Here is a 20,380-nt window from a genome sequence, read left to right as displayed (position 1 = left end):
AACAACAAACACGGAAGGAATTTTAACCATGAGAAGCTGACTGCAATGACGGCAATGGTGGTAAAGACAACAACTCCAATGATCCCACCCTACCTCATAATGTCATCAAACTTCATCTTTTGCTATTGTTTTGAGCAGCAGTTATTTCACATTATATATATAGCATTACGTATTGTACATTTAAGTACAGGTGGGAAACGCATTTCAGATCAAAACAATACGATGAATCAATACAGAAAGGCTTTCTCTCAGTAAGGGATTTCTCTCTTACTGACACAACAGGGAGAACTTAAATTTGAAATGAAAACACAAAAAGAGGCGCACAGAGCCTTTGAGTTTGAAAGCTGACATCATATTGATAATTAGTGGGTATACAGTATGTGTGTGTCTGTGTGTGACCAACCCCATCTGCTAAAACTTACATTCATATACAATTAATGAACATAAGAGAAAGCTAAATGTTCATACTGAACATACCTGCAATATTTTAAGTGTTGTCTCTTTAGTATTCTTGCAACTAAAGTGCAATTGAAAAAATTATGGTTATATTTAGGTAACTCAAAGCAATTGGTTAAAGTTAGGAAGAGTTTGATGTCTTGATTAAATACCAGAAAAGTCAATGACTACTTATAACTCTGCTTTTAAATTCTAAACCAAAACCACAACCTTTCGCGACTACGATACTTTTTTAAGTATTGTAGTTGCTGTAACCCAACAATGTTTAAGACAAAGGCCAAGTCATAAAGTCCAGTGTTTTGTACGCCAACAACCCAACATGACATCTTCAATATCACTTACAAGCAGTATCTAGACATCATACTTCCCAGATGGAGAAATATTGCCAGAGGATGTTATCTAGGGAGCAATTATGTTTCTTCAAGAATGTATTTGTAAAGGCAAATAAGCAGTAAAGATATATTACAGGAGGTAGGATTGGTGTGACACAGTATAAACAGCTGTTTTGAGCTCAGGTCAGAGATGGTGTGTGCTTAATGTAGAGGAGGTAAGGGATGGGGAATAAACACAGCAAAAGGACAAAAAGGGTGTTTCCTCCATTTTGGCAGTGTAGGGTTCTTATTACACCCTTCAAGATGAAGTACACACACACATACACAGTGATCTCACTTTAACTCAAGTCAACTGAGCTGACCCTGTCAATGTGTGGATCTGTGAGGGGATGTAGCAATGTGATTTAGGTTAAAAACGCTTCACTGACTTGTAGGTGGTAGGGCTGCTGAACATGTGATGGACAGACAGAAACACACAAACACGCACGGCGAGTGTAGTACTTCACCAACCCTTTCCCAACACACACACGCACGCACACACACACACACACATACATACACATACAGAGCACCTCCACCACCCACACAGACACACGGAGTGCATGTGTTTCCTGAAGGACAAACATTTCATCTCTCCTGGTCTCCTCTACCTTGCCGTTTCAGCACAACTGTCAGCCTCTCTGAACATGTGTGTGTATTCACTATATTCTATATTGTCCAGTCTGAAGCACTCCTCTCCCTGTCTCCTCTGTGTGTCCTTCCCAGTATAGCCTATGAAGAGACTTTAACCTTGTCACCACATGTTGCTGATGAATATGTTACCATAGCACTGTATCCAATTTCTGGTTTCCCAGCATTCTGATGTATGGCGGGAACATTCGTGTTCAGTGAGGCGTTTGGCTTGAGATGCAATTTACGTGACAGCGCCTATATATCCGGGGACAGTTTGATCGATATCTGGGTTTTGTTTTTTTTAACTGCTCCATACCTTTGACTAAACAAAAATGACAGGCAGCGGTGGTTTACATAAAGCCAGATGTTGTAGCCAACTTATCAAGGGGCCTGGTGAGCAGGATGGGGCCTGCTATTAGAAATACCATTACCTCAGAGGTAAACGCCTCATTTAGAACTTCATCATCTTGGAATGAACAGAGTTTAACTGAGTTGACAGACATTTTTTGGTCATATCTGGGTCTCCAGTACTTGAAGAATAACTGCTGTACTCAAAGAATTTATGTAAAAATGTGAAGACACATATTGCATATTGCTGTGATTATTCAATTAATTTGTAATTATCAGCATTAAGGAACTAAGACAGATAGCAATCACAGAAGCATCCAATCCTCATGCTGGATTGTAACACCTGTCTCTTTTCACTGACCCCTGATTGATGACTTTGACCTCTTTGAAGTCATTGCACCGTTGGAGAAATGTCAAGCTGGCCAACGCTAGACACCATCCCGAACAGAGGTGGGAGTTAACATGTAGCTGAAAGCGAATGGACTTTGTGATAAGAATTTTTAGTTAAATTGATAAATATTAACATTACTGATCAGTTTCTATAGCTGATAATTTACTCATATTCTTGTAAATCTTGCAAAATTGTTTGGTCAGGTGATTCCATTTTTCTGTATATGGCAAACAAAAGAAACTGGATGCAGAATGCACTGTTGTAGAAAACACTCTGTCTCATGCAGAAAAAAAAAAACTTTCTCAGGATTTAGTTGGCGCACTGATTTGCGACCAGCACCCAACCAGCACCCCATGAATGATTGTTTTTATGCTGTGCGGTAGTAAATCAACTCTTTATACTTCTGGGACACGTTGAGTGAGGACTTCTGTATTGGCGTAACATCTTACCTCGCCTTCTCTGTGCCACGGCCTCCCGTTCTGAGGGTACTTGCTCTGGCTCTGGCGTTTCTTCTGCCCTCCGTCGGCAAATTTGCACAGCAAAGGCTCCGTGGGAGCTGCAGAGAAAGTGAGAGAGGACAAAATCATGTTAGGAGGACGGCATCCTGTGACCCCTCAGAAGGACAGAAGCCCTTTTGAACTGTGTTGCATTTTTCTTCTTCTACCATCGCATCTCTGTTTCTCCCTCCTACCTCCTCTCTGCCCTCCTATGGAGCTCCTAGACAAATTCCCAGACCGAAAATGTTGGCAGGCCCTCCCTACCCCGGCTGGCAGCCCATGAAAGAGCATTGCAGGGTATTGTTGAAATAATAATCACAGTAATCGCTCTTGTAAATACCTCTGAGATGGTAATGCAGGACTGCTCTGTAAGCCAAAGCTTATTTCTAGAAGGCGTTCCTGTTCCCGACGTGTTATCCCTCTGTGTTTTACTTTAACAGCCATCTTCTCTTTTTATTTGAAATTTTATGTCTTTTTCCACTCCGCAACCATCAGTGCAAGCGTCTCACTGAGCTGTGCTGCTTGAGCAAAGGCTGTCAAGAATGTTAAAGCAGCTGTTCTCGAAGTGAACACTGGGGGCACTCTAACCACTTCTATCATCAACCAGTAGGAAAGCATGACATGAAATAGCTGTTATTAATCCAATTAAAAAAGAAAAAGCCCTCTGTACTGCGACCTCATCTGTATCAACAGCCTTTTGTATGCATAATTGCAGATAAAAGGTTGAAGTGTTGAGATGACCTACGTCGCCATAAAGATAACTTCTCAAAGGGCACTTTCTCACACTTGAGCTGCAGGTGAGCACCAAAAGAGACAAGAACTGATTCAGGTAGAGGACTCCCTGTTACAGCAGAGAGAGAGAGAGAGAGAGAGAGAGAGAGAGAGAGAGAGAGAAAATCTCAGACAGACGGACAGGTTCAATGAAAGAAGAGCGTGAAAGAAAAAAAAGGAGAAAAAGTTCATAGTAAGCTTTTCTCGTGAGAAACGGGTGGCTCTCTTGGCTGGGGATCTGGGGGTCTTAACAGTGTCCATCCCCTTTTCAGTCTGCGTCAGCAAGATTGGAATCTCTTTGGAAGCAAACTGGGGAGATGAGAGAGGGGAATGGAGACAGTTGGATAAACTGAAAGAAACACAGGAGTACAGAGGGAGTAAGAGAAACAAGACACAAAAAAAAGGAAGAGAGGGACACGGATAAGAGAAACAGTTCCGTGACCAAGGGAGAAACAAGGGGAAAACAGAGGTAGAGTGAGAATTTACACCAGGATCAAACACCCGTTCCCTGGGAAGGTTGTGCAGTTCAGCAACAGTACAGTACAGTACAGTACATACAGCGCCAGCGAGCTTGTCCAAACACTGTACCACTGCTGCCCTGCACCTGGTGGCTCAGAAGGGACCTGACGGCTCTCCTGTCATCGCATTCGCATTACAGGCCTGGCAGCTCGTGACACAGCCGCTCTGTGACGACACAGGCCAATGACGGGGCTGTCTGCAGGAGGTGAGCAATGGGACCTTTCATCATATCGTGCCAGAGATGACACCCACCGACAGAATTGTTGATGCTTTAATCTCTGCTCCCAGATGTTAGAGGTGTTTGGGCCTTGGTAATAATGCAGCATCACAAGACAGGAGAAAAAGAATTGCTGTCAGGATTGACAAGGCAGTGACAGCAATAAAACAACCTGAAGTGTAGAGAACTTATGACGAGGGAGTTTTCCAGCTGAATGAAATTATTTGGCCATTAATGAGCTAACATGTTGATTCGTCTATTCATTTCCATTTTTTGACATGTCGCTACTGTAAATGCCGCCATGTTGTAAGAGAATCATTTTGTAGTTGTAGGTGTTTGATGATGTAAATGAGCAGAAGGCTGTGGCACAAACAAAATTGTTTGCATCGGCTACTATAGGTTCAAACACATGCATATTCTAGAGAAAGTGTGTGTGAGTGTGTTTATGTGGCTTTAGGGCCAACTATGGAACCAAACTTTTCAGAGTCAGCCCAGGAGTATGTTGCTGGGAAGGGAGAGTGGGAGAAACGCTGCAGAAGAAAAACAACAAAAGCTCTTCCAAACCTCTCCTCTGGCACTCTGGGAGATAATTAGCTATCGGAGAGATTTGGAGAATCTGACACAGAGCACGCTGACGTTACCCCTGTGACTACATCCCCAGTTCCCACAGCGAACTAGCCAATTTGTTTAAGACTCCAGCCCAAGATCAACAGCCTCACACCACCCCACCCACCCTGTGATCACACTCACCCCTCTGTAGCCTGGACACACACACCCTCCTCCTGCCCTTAAAGTCTGTCTGCTGTAACCCTTGAAAACACTCAGACACATACACACAAAAGAAACTGCTGCCAGCCTAAAAACCTTTCTTAGACCTCTCACCACACACCGTCATCACTGGCACAGCTCAGAATAAACTAGGCCACTGGCTGTACATACTAGCTTGCTGATGCTGCGTCTTTAGGTTACAAGCTCCAAGTACAACACATTTCACACTGGCTCTAGCTCAAGGGTATGTGCTGTAGGGGGGCATTAAAAAAAAAAACTTCAGTTATGAACCAATTTGCTGCCCTTTAATGATCCTAAATTATGGGAAAAAGACATAAAGTGTTTTTGGTTAGAGGTCAACAACTGCCGCTAACAAGGTGCTCCATGGGAACTCCTAATAGTTTTTTATGTGGGTTGCCGTAGGAACTGGTAAACACGATAATGAGGGGTAACTGCAGACATACGCACATACATGTGTGCTTTGGAGTGTGCACACCAATACCAACCACACTTATAACACAAAAGCAAGAGGAGCAGTGTTAGACAGTAAGATGTCTGTGCTGCTAGCCTCCTTTGATCACAGCCTTGGCTCAATCATACTCCAGACTGTGCATTTGGCTCTGAAGAGATAGTCATGGCTTTCTGCTCATCAATAGATGCATTACCACCCAGTAAAATGAACCAATAAGTACATGCAGATGTACTTCTGTACAAGACAGTGCAATTACAATAGCCATTTAAATTGAAGCTTGTTGCAAGTTTCACATATTAGCACTGCGTGCATAAGTAATTATTGCTGTTACTGATGTTTCCTATGGGCCGGCATCTGCGGGAAATCAGGCTTTTGTCTGTAGAATAACAGCCAGTGCAGCGAGAACACCAGATCTAACTATTCCCTTTCTTTCTGGTATTTGTAGACAAAGAGGGCTTGCATGCTCCGGATGGTCTCGCAAGGCCAGCTGAATAACATCTTGATCCATGAATGCAAATCAGCACATGTATTATTATACATCAGTGTCAGCACGTCATACATTCATTTCGCTACTCGGAATTTGACTGTACATCTGTTTGGCCTGAATGGAGAAATCAATGCAGGAATGCCCACAAGCTGCAGAAGGGCTGAGTAAAAGGTTTTGCTCAGTGAAACAACCAGTTTTTCACCATGAAGACAGTTACAAAAGAGGCCTCTCACAAGGGTTTGGAGTCAAACTGGGCTGGCCTTGCTTTGCTCTCGGAGTGTGCAAAGCCCTTAAGAGGACGAACAGAGGGAACTGTTCAGCCACTTGAACCAAAATATGTCACTCTGAAAAGCTGCAGTGAAAGGAAGCTTTCCACTTCTCAATAACAACTTTGGTTAAAGGTTCCTACAGGTTCTTGGCTTAAGGTTCCATGAGCTAAGTATCTCTGAAAAGTCATTTGGGTGGCTAACTGGGTTTTACTGCATGTTTGCAGAGCATAGGGAAAAGGAAGAAAGAGGACAGTATTTTATTGCAATTCTGCTGTACTTTGACGCTGCTCGAGGGGATCTCTAATTGGATCAACAACTGTCTGATTCCCATCAGCCAGCTTGACCTGTCTGCCCAGACTGAGGAAGCTGTGTCTTATGGGAAAGAGAGAAAAGGAGTGGGAGGGAGAGAGAGAGAGAGAGAGAGAGAGAGAGAGAGAGAGAGAGAGTGAGAGACATGGAAAGACACAGGCAGATAGATGAAGAGAAGAGGAGCGCAAGGGTCAGTGTTCTAGAAATAGATAAAGATGAAGAAAAGCAGGGAGTAGTTATGACAGAAAAACAAATGGTAAGTGGACAGGACAAACGAGAAGGCACATGGACCAAAACTAGATCGGAGTAGCATATACGTCGCCATTTTCCGACTAAAACGGACAAGCTCAGAATGGCCGCCAACCAGGAAGGCAGGAGGCAGCAGCTTCCCTACAGGCAGGGCTTTGACGGATCCCAGTCGATAGCTCTCACAACTGCCACGCTGGCATCGCATCCTTCAGCGTGGAAATGAAGACAGTCTGCCAGCCGTTTCGCTGACAGGGACGGCACACATGGCTCAATGACACGGCCTGATAAATGGAACGGCCGCTGAGAGGGGAGCTCGACAGAGAGCGAGACAAAGAGGGAAGGGAAAGGGAGATAGATGGAAAGACGGATATGGTGTCATACAGAGACAAAAAGACATGGGTAGACAGCGACAGAAAGGGACGGAGGAGAGAGAGACTCAGCGATGGTAGAAGTGACAGGTGCAGTCCAGTTTTCCCGCTTCCGATCCATACTATATAGATGTGAGATTAGAATAGGTAGAAGGATGTCAGCAATGCACGGCATCCGCTACACATGCTCTATAGCTATTGATCAGACTTTGCTCAGACTTTCCCATAGAGGGCTCCTGCAGCACACCAGCCGATACAGGCCTGAGATGATATTATGGATTACGGGAAGGGAAGTGGAGAGAAGAGCCCTGGATGCGGGCGGTAGAAGCCTGATCGATGAGCTATTGCGCACTTAACAAGAGTAATGTTATGTAGGGTAGTCTCTGACATGCTAATCCATCTCTCACTCTCTCCGTCCGTCTCCCTTGATCGCATCTCTCTCAGTCGTGCTTATGTCCTGTCTTTCTATCTCTTTACCCATTTCTTTTTTGCTTGTTTTCTCTATCTATCTATCTATCTATCTATCTATCTATCTATCTATCTATCTATCTATCTATCTATCTATCTATCTATCTATCTGTCTGTCTGTCTGTCTGTCTGTCTGTCTGTCTGTCTGTCTGTCTGTCTGTCTGTGCACCACTGAGCAGACACTGATTCTAGACCTGGTTGAGACAAATAGCAAACAGAGCTGATGGATGAGATGAGTCTGAAAGGCAGCAGACAACAGTTATTGACTGAGACCATCTTATGGGAATGGGAATACTTATAAAAGCGATGTGTGCATGGTTTTGTGTATGAATATGCAGACATAGATGAAAATGTGAAATGATCTAACAGAAAAGGTGAAAAAGATTCTGCACAAATACGGTGCTCTGATTATTTTAGCAGATGAAAATGTGGTTGAATATGTTTGCGCCTTGGAGTACTGACTCTGAATTAATCTGCTCTTACAGTAAATGTGAGAGCAGCAAGTGCAGCGCCAAACAGGCGGTCGGTTTCCAGCTGCTAGCCAACTCCTGTGAGACAAGCTCTGAGGTACCAGTTAACGAGAACTTCATTTTAGCTTAATCAGCTAATTCCACTTGCCATTCCCGACACTGAGGTTGCCATGGTGAGTAAACAAATAACTAAAAACAACAGAGTAGAAGTTTGTGTGTGTTCGCCAGCTCTAATGAACGGCTCACAATCCTCCATCCATATATTAAAATAACATTTATACAAGCAGACAGTCCTTACCGCATTCATTCCAAAGGGCATAGTTTGAATGTCGTTGGTTCCTGTAGTCAGCTGCCTTTTTAAAGTGGCGGTGGCAGATGTTTCTAATGCTAAACCCACACATGCTGCTCCACACTGCCAACATCTTTGTTGCTGCAGTAGGTCTCAGTATCAGTGGCCGCTTTACACAGCTGGCCAGGGTGGCAATTACAAGCGGCCGCATTGTGGTTGCTTCAAAATTGTAAGAGTATAGTATAAGATTGAAAACACTATTTGTAGAAATAAGATCCCAGCTAAGAAAACACTACAATGTGCAACAGGCGTCGTGAGTCAATATGTCACAGATGTCTACTGTACAAGTGGCGAGTCGAATGGTCTTGCGGTTTGGTTTCGAGACTCATGCTAAGATCTTCGTCAGCGAACCGGTGAAACATCTTTAGGATGACACATTTTCAAATTAAAACAGGTTCAGCTGTCTGTAACTTACACAACACATACTATTCTCTGGCTGACTGAGAAATTGTTATACAGTACTATACTTCACATAAATAAGTATATAAATAAATAAACACATTGCTGAAGATAAGCTGGTAATGTAGACAAATGTGAAGTTCTATTATTCATATTGTTGAACTGTCATAAAAGCAACATATCAAATGCAGCTGCTGATCTGATTGGATTGGAGAGACTCAAACATTCTTTTTCCAAACAGGAAAATTACAAAGCTGCTGAAATGTTATGCTGTTCTCAACCATGACACAGCGTTCATTTCAAGTTCACATTAAACTAACTTGTGTATATACTTTGGATGAGCACAGTAATCTAAGACAGACATCACATTTGACACACTGATTTTATGTTGCTGCTAACTATAACTATATATAACTACAACTAGATGTGCAGAGACCCTCTTTCTATGATGCTGTTCCATTATCAATACAAAAGTAACAGAAATGTATGAAAATGTTGCAGTACATCTGCGATGGAGCAATGTAATGCAACAACCAGTTCTCCCATTAAATGAACAACCTTAAAAATGAAGAAATCTCCACCACAGTAAAAAGAAAGACCAAGAATGAATATTTTCATGAAATTAATAACAAGTAAGGCTTCATTAGATCTCTTTGGCCTTGTGGCGCATAAGTGGTCCTGGCCTGTGGAGCTCTCTTTTCATGGCAAACAGTTTTGGCTGTGGCAGACATACTTAAGAGCAGCTGTTGCTGTACTTTGCCTGTGGGGGTTGACCTCTGCTGCCACTGTCTGTGTCACTGCCTGTGTGGGCAGACAGTGAAGCTAGCTCTGTCCCTGTTAGCAGAGTATTATAACACTGCCAACGCCTCCAGTGACCCGTGAAACCTCCCATCTATAGAGATGAATCATACAGATGGGCGCTTTGTAATTCAACAGAACTGCCCATCCACCAGACCTCCAGCAAATATTTCTCGATATATATGACACTGAATCAGAATGAGAATAAATCAGTTTGGGCTCTGCAAGTACAGATGCAATGTAGTGTATGTTCTATAAGCGTGGGTTTTTAGCATGGCTTCATCAGGCTTCATCATTTACATCAAGCATTCAGACTTGAATACGTGTTTTGGCCACTTACCCGGCCTTACACAGCTTCCACATAATGTTACAGCAAAATCATTTAGGTTTATTTATCAAGAAGAGTTTTTGCTGAGCATGCATGGTGTTTCTCAGCACTGCACTGTTTGACATTCATTACACAAAGTCACACTCGTCACACTCAGAGTGCATTACAAACAGTCCTCTATTGTTGGCCAGCATGAAACTGATGTTAGGTACCTTGCCTCTCATAGAATTTCCCAGATGGTTCAGGGATTCAAACATATGATTTTCCTGTTCTAAGTAGTGTAATCTAACCTTTAGTCTACCATTGACTGCAAATTGATAATGACATTTGAACAAAGGCGGAAAATATGCTTCAAGCAGCAAATAAAAGAAAGCCACATCAGTTAGAGTAGCATGGTGAACAATACAAAAGGCTATGTGTTTGTTAACTAGGTTTCCACCGTAGGGGCTTCCAGTAACAACGGTATGGACAGGAAAGAAAATGAAATTACAGCACAATAAATGAATTATCAATAAAGACCCCTCAATACTGTATCTGAGAGGGATCAATACGCCACAGCCAGGCTGCAATATGGGCCGAGGGCTGAGGGCAGACCTATAGCTGAGGGACCGGCCACATCAATAATGTCACTGGGGGTGATTGACGATCAATGCTGCTAGTGACGTTGATTTATGATCAATGAAAGCAGGGCACCTGACTAATAAGGGGAGAAGGGGCAGAGGGGGGCTTCCATAGCGTCCCCCTTTACTGTAACTGATTGGGGATCGATGAAGAGTGGCACCGTGGCTGATTAGGGATCAGGCGACTCTGTGGCAGAGGGAGGCAGCTATGTGTGAGAGGATTTGGTTGGCTGCGTGGAGACCAGCCTGTCTGAGCCAAGCAAAGCTGCAGACACTGTAATTAAAGCTGTGCTGAAAGAAGCTTTCCACTGGTTGATAGAAGCTGCAGGTGCAGCTCTCTTTGCTCTTTCACTTTCAAAAGAGCAGCCATGCACACACACACACACACACACACACACACACACACACACACACACACACACACACACACACACACACACACACACCTCTCTCTCTTACACACAAACACACTCACAGACATATACACACACAACCAAAGAGAGCACAGTAAGGCCTTCACTATTCGTCTGCCATTCTCCCTCATATAAATCTTTTCTTTTACACTCGTCGACATCCTCCATATCTTTTACCCTGCTTTCTCACAGTCTTCAGGTATTTTAAGACACTATGACCATGTTTTGGTTTCCTGCTAATAACTTAAATGATTTAAGTGTCATTGTTGGACATTTATTAATGTCAACAGATTACTTTATCATGTTTCATTTCACTACTCTCATTACTGTCACTATACTAACAGATGCTGTGTTGTCACTTGTGTTGCATTCACCTTTTTAAACCTCTCATCTTATTCTGCCTGTCTTATTAGATAGGAAGTAGGAGTAGATAATTTTCTTAAACATTTAGTGTTACCAAAATCTGTACAATATTATACTAATTATACTTATCTCAGTCTACTGCTACACATTAACACATGTGCAGGCACAGATGTGGTTATGAACTGGCTGGCTGATTTAGGAATAAGCTGTGTAGCCAGCATCATAAGACTAAAAAGCCAAAGTTTGGTCCAAAGTTAGATGGCTAACCCACTGATCTGCACTTTGTCTGACAGACCCCTGTACTTCTGAACTTCAAACAGTGCATCAGACATTCCCAAGGCTCATAATTCATTAATTTCTTAGGTATTCTCTTTGTTCTCGAGCAGCGTTGACACTAATTTTCCTCTGTCTTTCCAAAAAAAAAAAAAAAGTTGCTGACAACAAAGTGCTATCTTTTTTGTGCACAACGAATATATCAACTGTTTTCTGAGGGAATTGCAATATATTTCTTATCTGCTGAAATGTATAAATTGTTTTAGATTTTAAAGCTGGTCAGGGTAATGAAGTTAATTAAAAATACAAAGCTGCCAGACTTTTTAAATGTATGTGTTCAGCATCAATTCGTGTCTACCATATGTCTACTGCTCCTGACATGTATCATCAGTGTTACACCTAACTCCTTCATATTAAGTTTAAACTGGTCAATAAGATGTAAATTGTTGAGGCAGGATGGCCCTAGAATAATATATAATAGACAGAATAATAGATAATTAGATGTTTAAATCCTTGAAAGAAAACAATCTCTGGCCAAAATCTGACCCCATTTCCTTCCTGTGTCAGCACACTACTGTTTCCCTTTCAGTCTTCCCACTGTTTCAGAGAAAAAAAAGAAAAACAAAGCAAGTATGAAAGTAGTTTGATAGCACATTCCTCTGTTGGGACATAAATACACACTTGGCAAACTGTTCAGCATTATTTATACTAGCTTCAGTAGCTATGCCCCTTTCTCTCTTTGGAGAGAGCAAAATCAGAGCGATAACCAGAGAGAACGGTTGACCTGTGGAGAACAACTTTGAGTAAGTCCTTGCCTAAACATCTCAGAAGTGATAAAAAGGCTTTGTTTTTCTCAGTCTGCGTTAATGGGCCCCAATCGATGTGGGAGAGCTGTGTTTTTTCTCCACGTGTCCTGACCCTTGGGGAAACACAGGGAGGTAATGTGGGAGGGGAGAGATATTGACACACAACATCGATAACACTAGGGTTCACAAGCGCCACCGCGGTGAAGGTAACTCCTACTTCAAGTTGAGGCCGGCTATCGGGGACTCATCAATGCAGCATCAAGGGCAGAAGAAGTACAGATAAGTGAGTGTCAGTGCGGACCGCAAATTAGTAGAGGGATACAAAAACGAACACTATTGTTATGTTGATGACATTCATCAGCGTTTACGATTCCCCTCCAAACGATCCCACCTGTCCCAGACTCACACACAAACACACACACATACACACAGAGCAATGCTTTCACTTGAACAATGTTGGGAATGTGAGGCAGCATAGCACTGCTGCAGAGGCAAGCACACCGCCACGCAGGCTCTCATCGGTCACCAATGGCAACCAGCCCGCCAGCCGCCATGATGTGCAGCTTAATTGGGGGAGCTGATGAGGTCTGATGAGGCCGGTACTTATTGAATTCCCCGGCCTGTTATTTAGATAATGCTGGAGAGGAGCGGCCTCCGTCATCTCTCCCATTCTCATCCATTCACTGTCCCAGCAGGGGGCTGCTGGCTAATCCACTCTTGTTTGTAATGGCTGTGCGAACTGAGGGGATTTGGACACGCTCTCCCCTCGCTAGCACACATCTAACACTCCCTTCTGTTGATTTTACCCCATAATGGGCCTATTTGACGAGTTAACCAGATCCCAACATCCACTCTCAACCCCCTTTTTGACGTTTTTCTGAAAAAATATTTGGGGGGTGTATTGTTGAATAATTAGACTTTGAAACGATGTTCTGTTCCTTTTCTCCGCATTTCAAAAAGCAATTACCAAACTTCAAATATGTGGCTGCACAGTGTTCACTGGTTTACGATGTGTCTAAGTGACAAAAGAGAAAGAAAGGGTGTGAAAGAAAGTGTGATGAGAGAAAGAATACAGTGGAGAGAAGCAGAAGATGCAGAACTGATGACTAAATGGCAGGACAACAAACTTTTAATTTTGTGCCCTATACAGGCAAAGGAGATGGAGAACGAGAAGTCACAGAGGGGTGCCAAGAGTGCTGCTCAGTATGGGACAGCAAATCAAAACCCATCAGATCTGACAAAACTGATTAATTCTTCTGCTGCACAGAACTGAAAAGAATCTGAATTTCAAACGTAAAGTTTCTATGAAAAGATTCAGCATCTGCGTGGTCAGATATTCATCAGTACCAGCTGTAGTGTGGAGAGGCTCCAACAATACAAATTTACTGAGAAGAGGACTGCCAGACGAGCAACAAAAGAGTAAATATCTGATTATTATCCTCATAAGCAGATATAAAAAAGGCAGTCACATTTCTGTAAGAAACTGAATATAATTCTGACTACATAAAGTATAGATGTGTTGTTTAATGTATGCAATGAGCTCTCTCTCTGCAGAGTATGTGAGATCTTGCTTTCCCAGCTCTTTGTCTGCCAGAATGTGCATTACAATGAAAAACATTAAGCTGTCAAAATCTCTGAAACACTGTCATTAAAAGTGCTTATTCCATCTTGTGAAGGGCTCATTGCATGGGTGAAATATGGTCTCAATAAAAGATTTAAAATGCAAATCTCTTTCAAAACCAATCCAAATTAAAATGCTTTTATTTTACGTGGCAATGTATATTTAAAATTACCAATGCATTGTGACTAACACAGGTCTTCATCAAGGTTAGGGCAAGTTGATGAAGAACTATGTCGGTCACAGTGTGTTGGTGTCTTCACAAGATGGAATAAACACAGTATACTTCAAGTATCTTAAGGGCACCTGTATATGAACACCACAAAGCCTCATATATTCTATTGCCTTCACTGTCATTAAAAGTGCTTACAGTGTTACGGGTGGCTAATTCTGATATTTCAACATATACAATAGCATTGCCTACAACCTTGTAAGTAAAAACGATACCTTATCCTAAACAAAATAAACCATACATACTTCCCATTGAATTACTGGCCCATGGAATATCCAGGTGCATGTAGAAAAACAAAAGGCTATATTTATAAGGGTCAGTTGTTGTGGCCTTATAGATCAGGGGGCGATACTGACGAGGGGGGGCCTTTAAAGCAGCAACATTTAAAAGCTTACATGGAGAAGATACAACGTGGAGTTCACCAGGGGCACAGCGAATCAATATCAGCTCGACTTAGAAATCTGCTGTATAATCCTTGATCTCCAAGGCCATTTGCTTTGCAGCCTGAAATTGGATACACCCTGACTGCATCCACCCCCCACACTCACCCCCGCTGCGGCGAGCCCGCTGCTCACTCGACAAATAAGACATCCTGAAAAATTGATCTGGATGCATCTGTGGCAAGATTACGTCTAGGGTCTAAAAGAGAGATATGACTAGCTCAAGGTAATTCATAAATCTCTGTGTCTATGTGTAAGAGGATCAAAACAGGGCCTGGTGAATGGGAAAACCTAGTGGTAGTATTATCATAACATCACTGCTATCTGGAAGACTGCTGCAGCAAAAAGGCCATTACTGTAACACCTCTATAAATGCTAAGGGCTGGTAAAGGCCACACATTGAAAAAGACTATTATATACTTCTATACAGCACATACTGCAGGTATGATTAACAAGGACGTAAGGAAAATAACTCATCTTTGTTTATTTTGCCTGTAAGCGAGAATGCCCTTTGTAGTATAATACCATTTCTTTGATGAATGACTTACGTAATGGAATAGAATAGAATAGAGTAGAACTGTATTGTTCAACCACATCTGGAAATTAGTCTTTTGCATGTTTCGCCCATTAAATGCAAATGTTTTTACATGACTGCTGATTGTTATGTACCATCAAAAATCATCCTGCATTTGGCCATGTTTGCTTAGTGTTTCTCTTCTGGAATGAATATTCCATTCATTTATTCAGCCTTTATTTATGCATGGTGGTTGAATGAGAGCAGTTGACTCTCTTAAGTGAAGGCAAAAACCAAACATTAAACCTTACAAAACTGTACCTAAAAGATAAGGATAAAATGGTGAAACAAAGGACACCAAATCAGCATTAAATAAAATGTGAAGACAACAGTATATAATAAGGCATCCAGACTTCATTAAGATCTAACCATTACAGGCACAGAAGAGATAGATTCTAATAGTATACCTGATTGCAGAGGACTGTTACACAAATAATAACCTTGCAACAATACAATAAAACTGGCAATATGGGGTTTTGATCATTGATCTGTGTTTGCCTTTTTTAAATGTAATATTACCCAAAACAGATATTCAAAGACAACAATGTGCTGAGTGATAGCTTTAATTTCAAGTCAAAGTATTTTACTCTCCACAGCGTTATAAGCAAAAACTGCAACTAATGGCTTAATGTGTTATCCTGATTGCCTTATAGGGACTAACATGTTTTTGTGAAGCGATTCTCCACGAATTACATATTTATTGTTGTTCAACTTTATTATAGTACGCATGGATGTGGGAGAGCTTTTACTTGAACTTTTGCAGTATTTTAAAATGTTTAACGTCCTCTCAAATCTTTTGTTGCTTGACCCTTGCTTCTGCCTTCTGGCAGGTGAAACAAACAAACTAAATATTCCACTTCAACAGGGACGCTGTACTACAGCAACAGCACTTACTACTGTGTAGCAAGCAAGACAAGAAAAGTGAGATTTCTAGGCAGGGTATATCTTTAGGTGCCTCTCTATTGTGAGTGTGGGCTGCAGATTTTTTTTTATTCCCATGGCAGTGTGTATTGTTAGAGTGGCAGTTGTTGGACTCTCTGAGGCCTTTAAGCTCTCTGTTTTCCCCCTATTACTTGTGCCCGGTGGGGGGACAGACAGTTGTAGCGAGATGCGGTGCAGCGCAGCAGGGGTGGTCCCCAGATACCACAGATTCATACTTTCCACCTGACGCACAGGATAGAGAGAACAGAGAGCTGGCAATTACCAGACTTCTCTCTATATATACTGCAATCCTGGCCAGCTCTGCTCTGCTGTACTCCACTCTGAAGGCTGTCTCAGGGCCAAGCTGGAGGTAATGAAAGCAACACACTCCTAATGGACTATTGATGTGTGTGTGTGCGTGTGGATGCACGAGAGGAAGACAGGCAAAGAGAGTGAAAGAGGCTCAAAGAACAAAGGAAGGAAAAGGAGACTGACTGCAAGAAATCATTCCGTTGGCGCGTCGGTGTGTTTTCGTTTTGTCCATCGTCTATGTTTTTTAATGGCAAAAAGTGTGCATCCGTGTCTGTAAGCTACTGTAAATCATCTATATAAGCTGAGTTAAAGCAGCAGAAATAAACCACAAGCATGATCCAATAGCTATGATGTGTTGTACTGCCAGCCAAGGAAACAGAGACCGACAGAGAGACAGTGTGTCTGAGACATGAGGTCACTCAGAACCACCAGGTGTGTTTCCATCGTCCTTCAGCTCAAACACCAGCAGGCAGCTCTCATATAAATACACTCATATGCAAAGAAAAAGATACAAATAGCCCCAGGTGACAAAAAACACTGGCAACTCGGACGCCATCACAGTAAGTTTCATCAAATGGAACACCACCCACTCCTACTGATAGTCCATTGGCAGAGTGTGTAGGTGTGTACACATGTTTTTGTGTCTCTGTGTGTGACCCCTTCCCTGCTGGCAGGCAGTCGGATGAATGAATGGGCGTCAACTCCTGGAGGTCCGGTGGCGCTACAGAAATAACTCTTCTGACCACAGTGACCTCTGCTTGTTCCCAAACAGCCTGCGTCCTGTTCTAATGGAGGCCCGTGCTCTATTTTGGGGGCAGCAGCTAGATTTATCTCACTGCCCTCTGTGTCCTGGGACGGTGACAGTGACGTGGCTGGGTGTAACTGATGCCTGCTTTTTTTTTACCCTGCTTCCCTGACGCAAGCACACAGAGGATACAATCCATCTTGAGGTCAATTCTGGTCAGTCAGATGACCTGGCTATACCTCCCTATTTAGGTTTACTTTCATATGTATACCCTAAAACATGCAAAAACAAGCTAAAGTGGAAAAAAACAGAAAGCTGTAATTTATCAGACTGATATGTTGTGATACTCTAACCTAATGAAAGGTGCAGGAGACAGAGATGAGTTAACCAGTGAACCACAGAAAGCAAGTCTGCTGAATTGCTTGCATACCACAGAGACCTTGGAGCATGATTATCCTCCTCAGCAAACTTAATCTTCATTCTGGAGGACGAGCAGGCTGGCCAAAAGACTATGAGCTCAGTGACCTACTGTATCTGCTGAGAGGCTGAATATTATTCTTTGCAAAAGAAATGCATTGCCTCAGGTCCTGCATTAGATTAAGTTGACTGATGGCGAAAACCTGGAATCTAGGGATGCATGAAGATAACGTATGCGTCTCAATACTTAGTGGTGGGGAGCCCAGTAAGATCTAGGGAGAAGTATAAAAAGAAAAAACTTGAGGTTTTTGCTTATGACTGCAAAGTTGGCAGTGTCATTCCTGAGCTTGCTAAAATAAAATTCATGGGAAAAAGTGAACAAGAAACGCTCCAAAATTCTTTAACAACTCGGTCCCCAACTGTGCTTCACTGGGCAGAGCTAGATGTTAGCAGAAATGAAAGAAATATGACTTTGCTCAATAATACAGGACACTAGTGTGACTGCTATACTTATGTGATGCATTGTTAAGGGGTCCACTCAACTTTAGTGGACTACGACATACCACAGTACATTTGCATTGTGTTTGCTGTATTGGGAATTACAATCCTGCACTTCATCCCTGCTGGAAAGTAATTCTGTATCAGGCCTTACAGAACTTACAGATCATTCAGATTCACCCCAAAAGACTTAACAGGATTAACAGTCCACATGCACATCCACACTTACGGCTCTGTGAGGCTGTGTTAGCAGTGTTCAGACAAACAAGAGCACAGTGTTAAAAAAAAGCCAGCCCTCTCAATCATCTGAATGCGGTGGCTGCACAAACCAATCATCTGGGGACCATGAATGTCTGTCTAACATTGTCATTCCTAGAGCCACGAAGCAAGGGTAGATCAAACCAGCTTGTTTTTCACTGAGGCAAAATGTGAGAGGATGTATTCTTAATTACTGAGTGTATTATGAATTCATGGACGCATTACATTTTTGCAACAATCCCGATTAGATTTCTGACTCAACCTTGTTGCTGCTCCACTCCCATGGATAAATAACTCATTACTGAAAAAAGGAAAAAATAATTGTCGTAACTGTCAGTTGTCCATAGCACAAAAGAAAGGCGAACACATCAAGGAACAGGCTGAACACATGTCAAACAAAGAGGAGAGGAAAAATGTTCTTCATAAACAAAAGCAGCCTCAGGTGCTTGTTTTGCTTGCACTAATATTGTGTGCACTCAGCTATATCCAGTAACATAGATGAGCATTAGGGAGGGATGAGCAGGAACGTGTGCGATGCGTAGAATAGCAGGCAGACAGGGAGCAGAGAAAGTGAGGGATGAAAGACAAGAGGCGGCAGGAAAAGATAAGAGAGGGAGGGATAGATGAGAGAGAGTATAAAAGCAAGGACAACAAAAAGTGCAAGGAGAGATGTGAGCAGGGTGAGAGGGAGAAAGATAGAAGGGGATCAACATGGTGGACAGCTGGGCCGGGGTCATGGGGGTCAAGCTCAGGAAGCGGTCGCACAGTCAATGTCATCCTTTCATCTCGTCTGGTGCAGATGTAGCAACCTAAACTTTACTCAAATTTAACCTTCCAAAAGCACGGGTTTGATCCAACTTTCACTCCTCTCTCTTCTGCTTTCCCTACGCCACCCATCACTTTCTTCCCCTCTCTGCCCTTTTCCATCTGTTCTCTTTTATCTCACACTCTTATTCCTGTCACATTTCCTCAGCTCCTAATCTCCTTCCATTGCACTCCTGCTATACCTCTCTCTATTACTCTCCCTCGTTATGTATCTTTTTCTCATGGTAACTCTCCTTCGTTCTCTCTCTCTACATTAGATGTGGCTGAGTGGAGAGCAAAGTCAATCGTTCCTGCCTAAACCCCTCCAGGAGCCAGAGCTCCTCTTCTCTGCCTAAACAAACTTTGAAGCCAATCAAAGGGCTTATATTATTTTTTGTGGAAGAGGACTGCAGCAGGTGAATGCTTTATATTTCAGTGACAGATCTACTCAGAGCGGCTCCTCTCTCCTCTCTTCCCCTCGTCCTCCTCCTCCTCTCTGTGCTAACCGTTGGGTTCGCTCATGATTGATACAGTTCAGTGGCAAAACAAACAAAGCGTGACAAATCCAGATTATTGTCTGTGGGCGAGATAAGGTTATAATGAGAAAGTGCATCGGGGGAAATTGATCCTTTTTCAGGAAGCTGTCTGATTTACTGGGGATGCCAATAATAACTTCCTGTGTGTCCTGCCTCTAATGGGAGGCGGGTGAAGTTAGGGGTGGGGGGTGGGGGTGGAAGGTTCATGCAGAGAGGACAGATTTCATTACGATGCAATATCCTGAGAATGCATTTGAAAGAGAGTTTGGTGGCTAATTATTATCTGTGGCAGTGTATATTGAAAATCTGTCTGACTGTCATTGTGTATCACAAACAGAGACAGAAATATGGCCAGTTTACACTGGGTGACAGCAGCGGGTAATGAATTATCAATACATAATAGATTTGACCTTTTGTTTCCGTCAAAAAGAGGAAGGAAAACATTATATATAAACAATTCACAGATCAGCACCCACAAATGACACACACATGCATCATGAGAAAAACGTGCCTCGGCATGCTTAGAGAGACAGCCATGCCTGAGACTCACTGACAGCCAAGCCACCAACCTACTTGGCTGCACGTTAAATCTACTCACCATAGGGGAGAGAAA

General features: G+C 42.6%; 1 protein-coding gene across 6 annotated transcripts in view; it reads right to left on the bottom strand.

Annotated features, from left to right (window-relative positions):
- The window catches only part of rbms3 (RNA binding motif, single stranded interacting protein), a 267,875-nt gene that overhangs the window by 40,326 nt on the left and 207,169 nt on the right, over window positions 1-20,380 (bottom strand). For all 6 annotated transcript variants that reach the window (XM_051391604.1, XM_051391609.1, XM_051391605.1 and 3 more), the window contains one exon: window positions 2,649-2,755. In XM_051391604.1, the coding sequence (XP_051247564.1) occupies window positions 2,649-2,755 (107 nt within the window). The remainder of the gene's footprint in view (window positions 1-2,648; window positions 2,756-20,380) is intronic.

The sequence above is a fragment of the Dicentrarchus labrax genome, unplaced genomic scaffold (assembly GCF_905237075.1).
Source record: "Dicentrarchus labrax unplaced genomic scaffold, dlabrax2021, whole genome shotgun sequence".
NCBI classification, from domain to species: Eukaryota; Metazoa; Chordata; class Actinopteri; family Moronidae; genus Dicentrarchus; species Dicentrarchus labrax.
The sequence above is the reverse complement of the archived record's forward strand: the minus strand, read 5'-3'. Positions and strand labels throughout refer to the sequence as shown.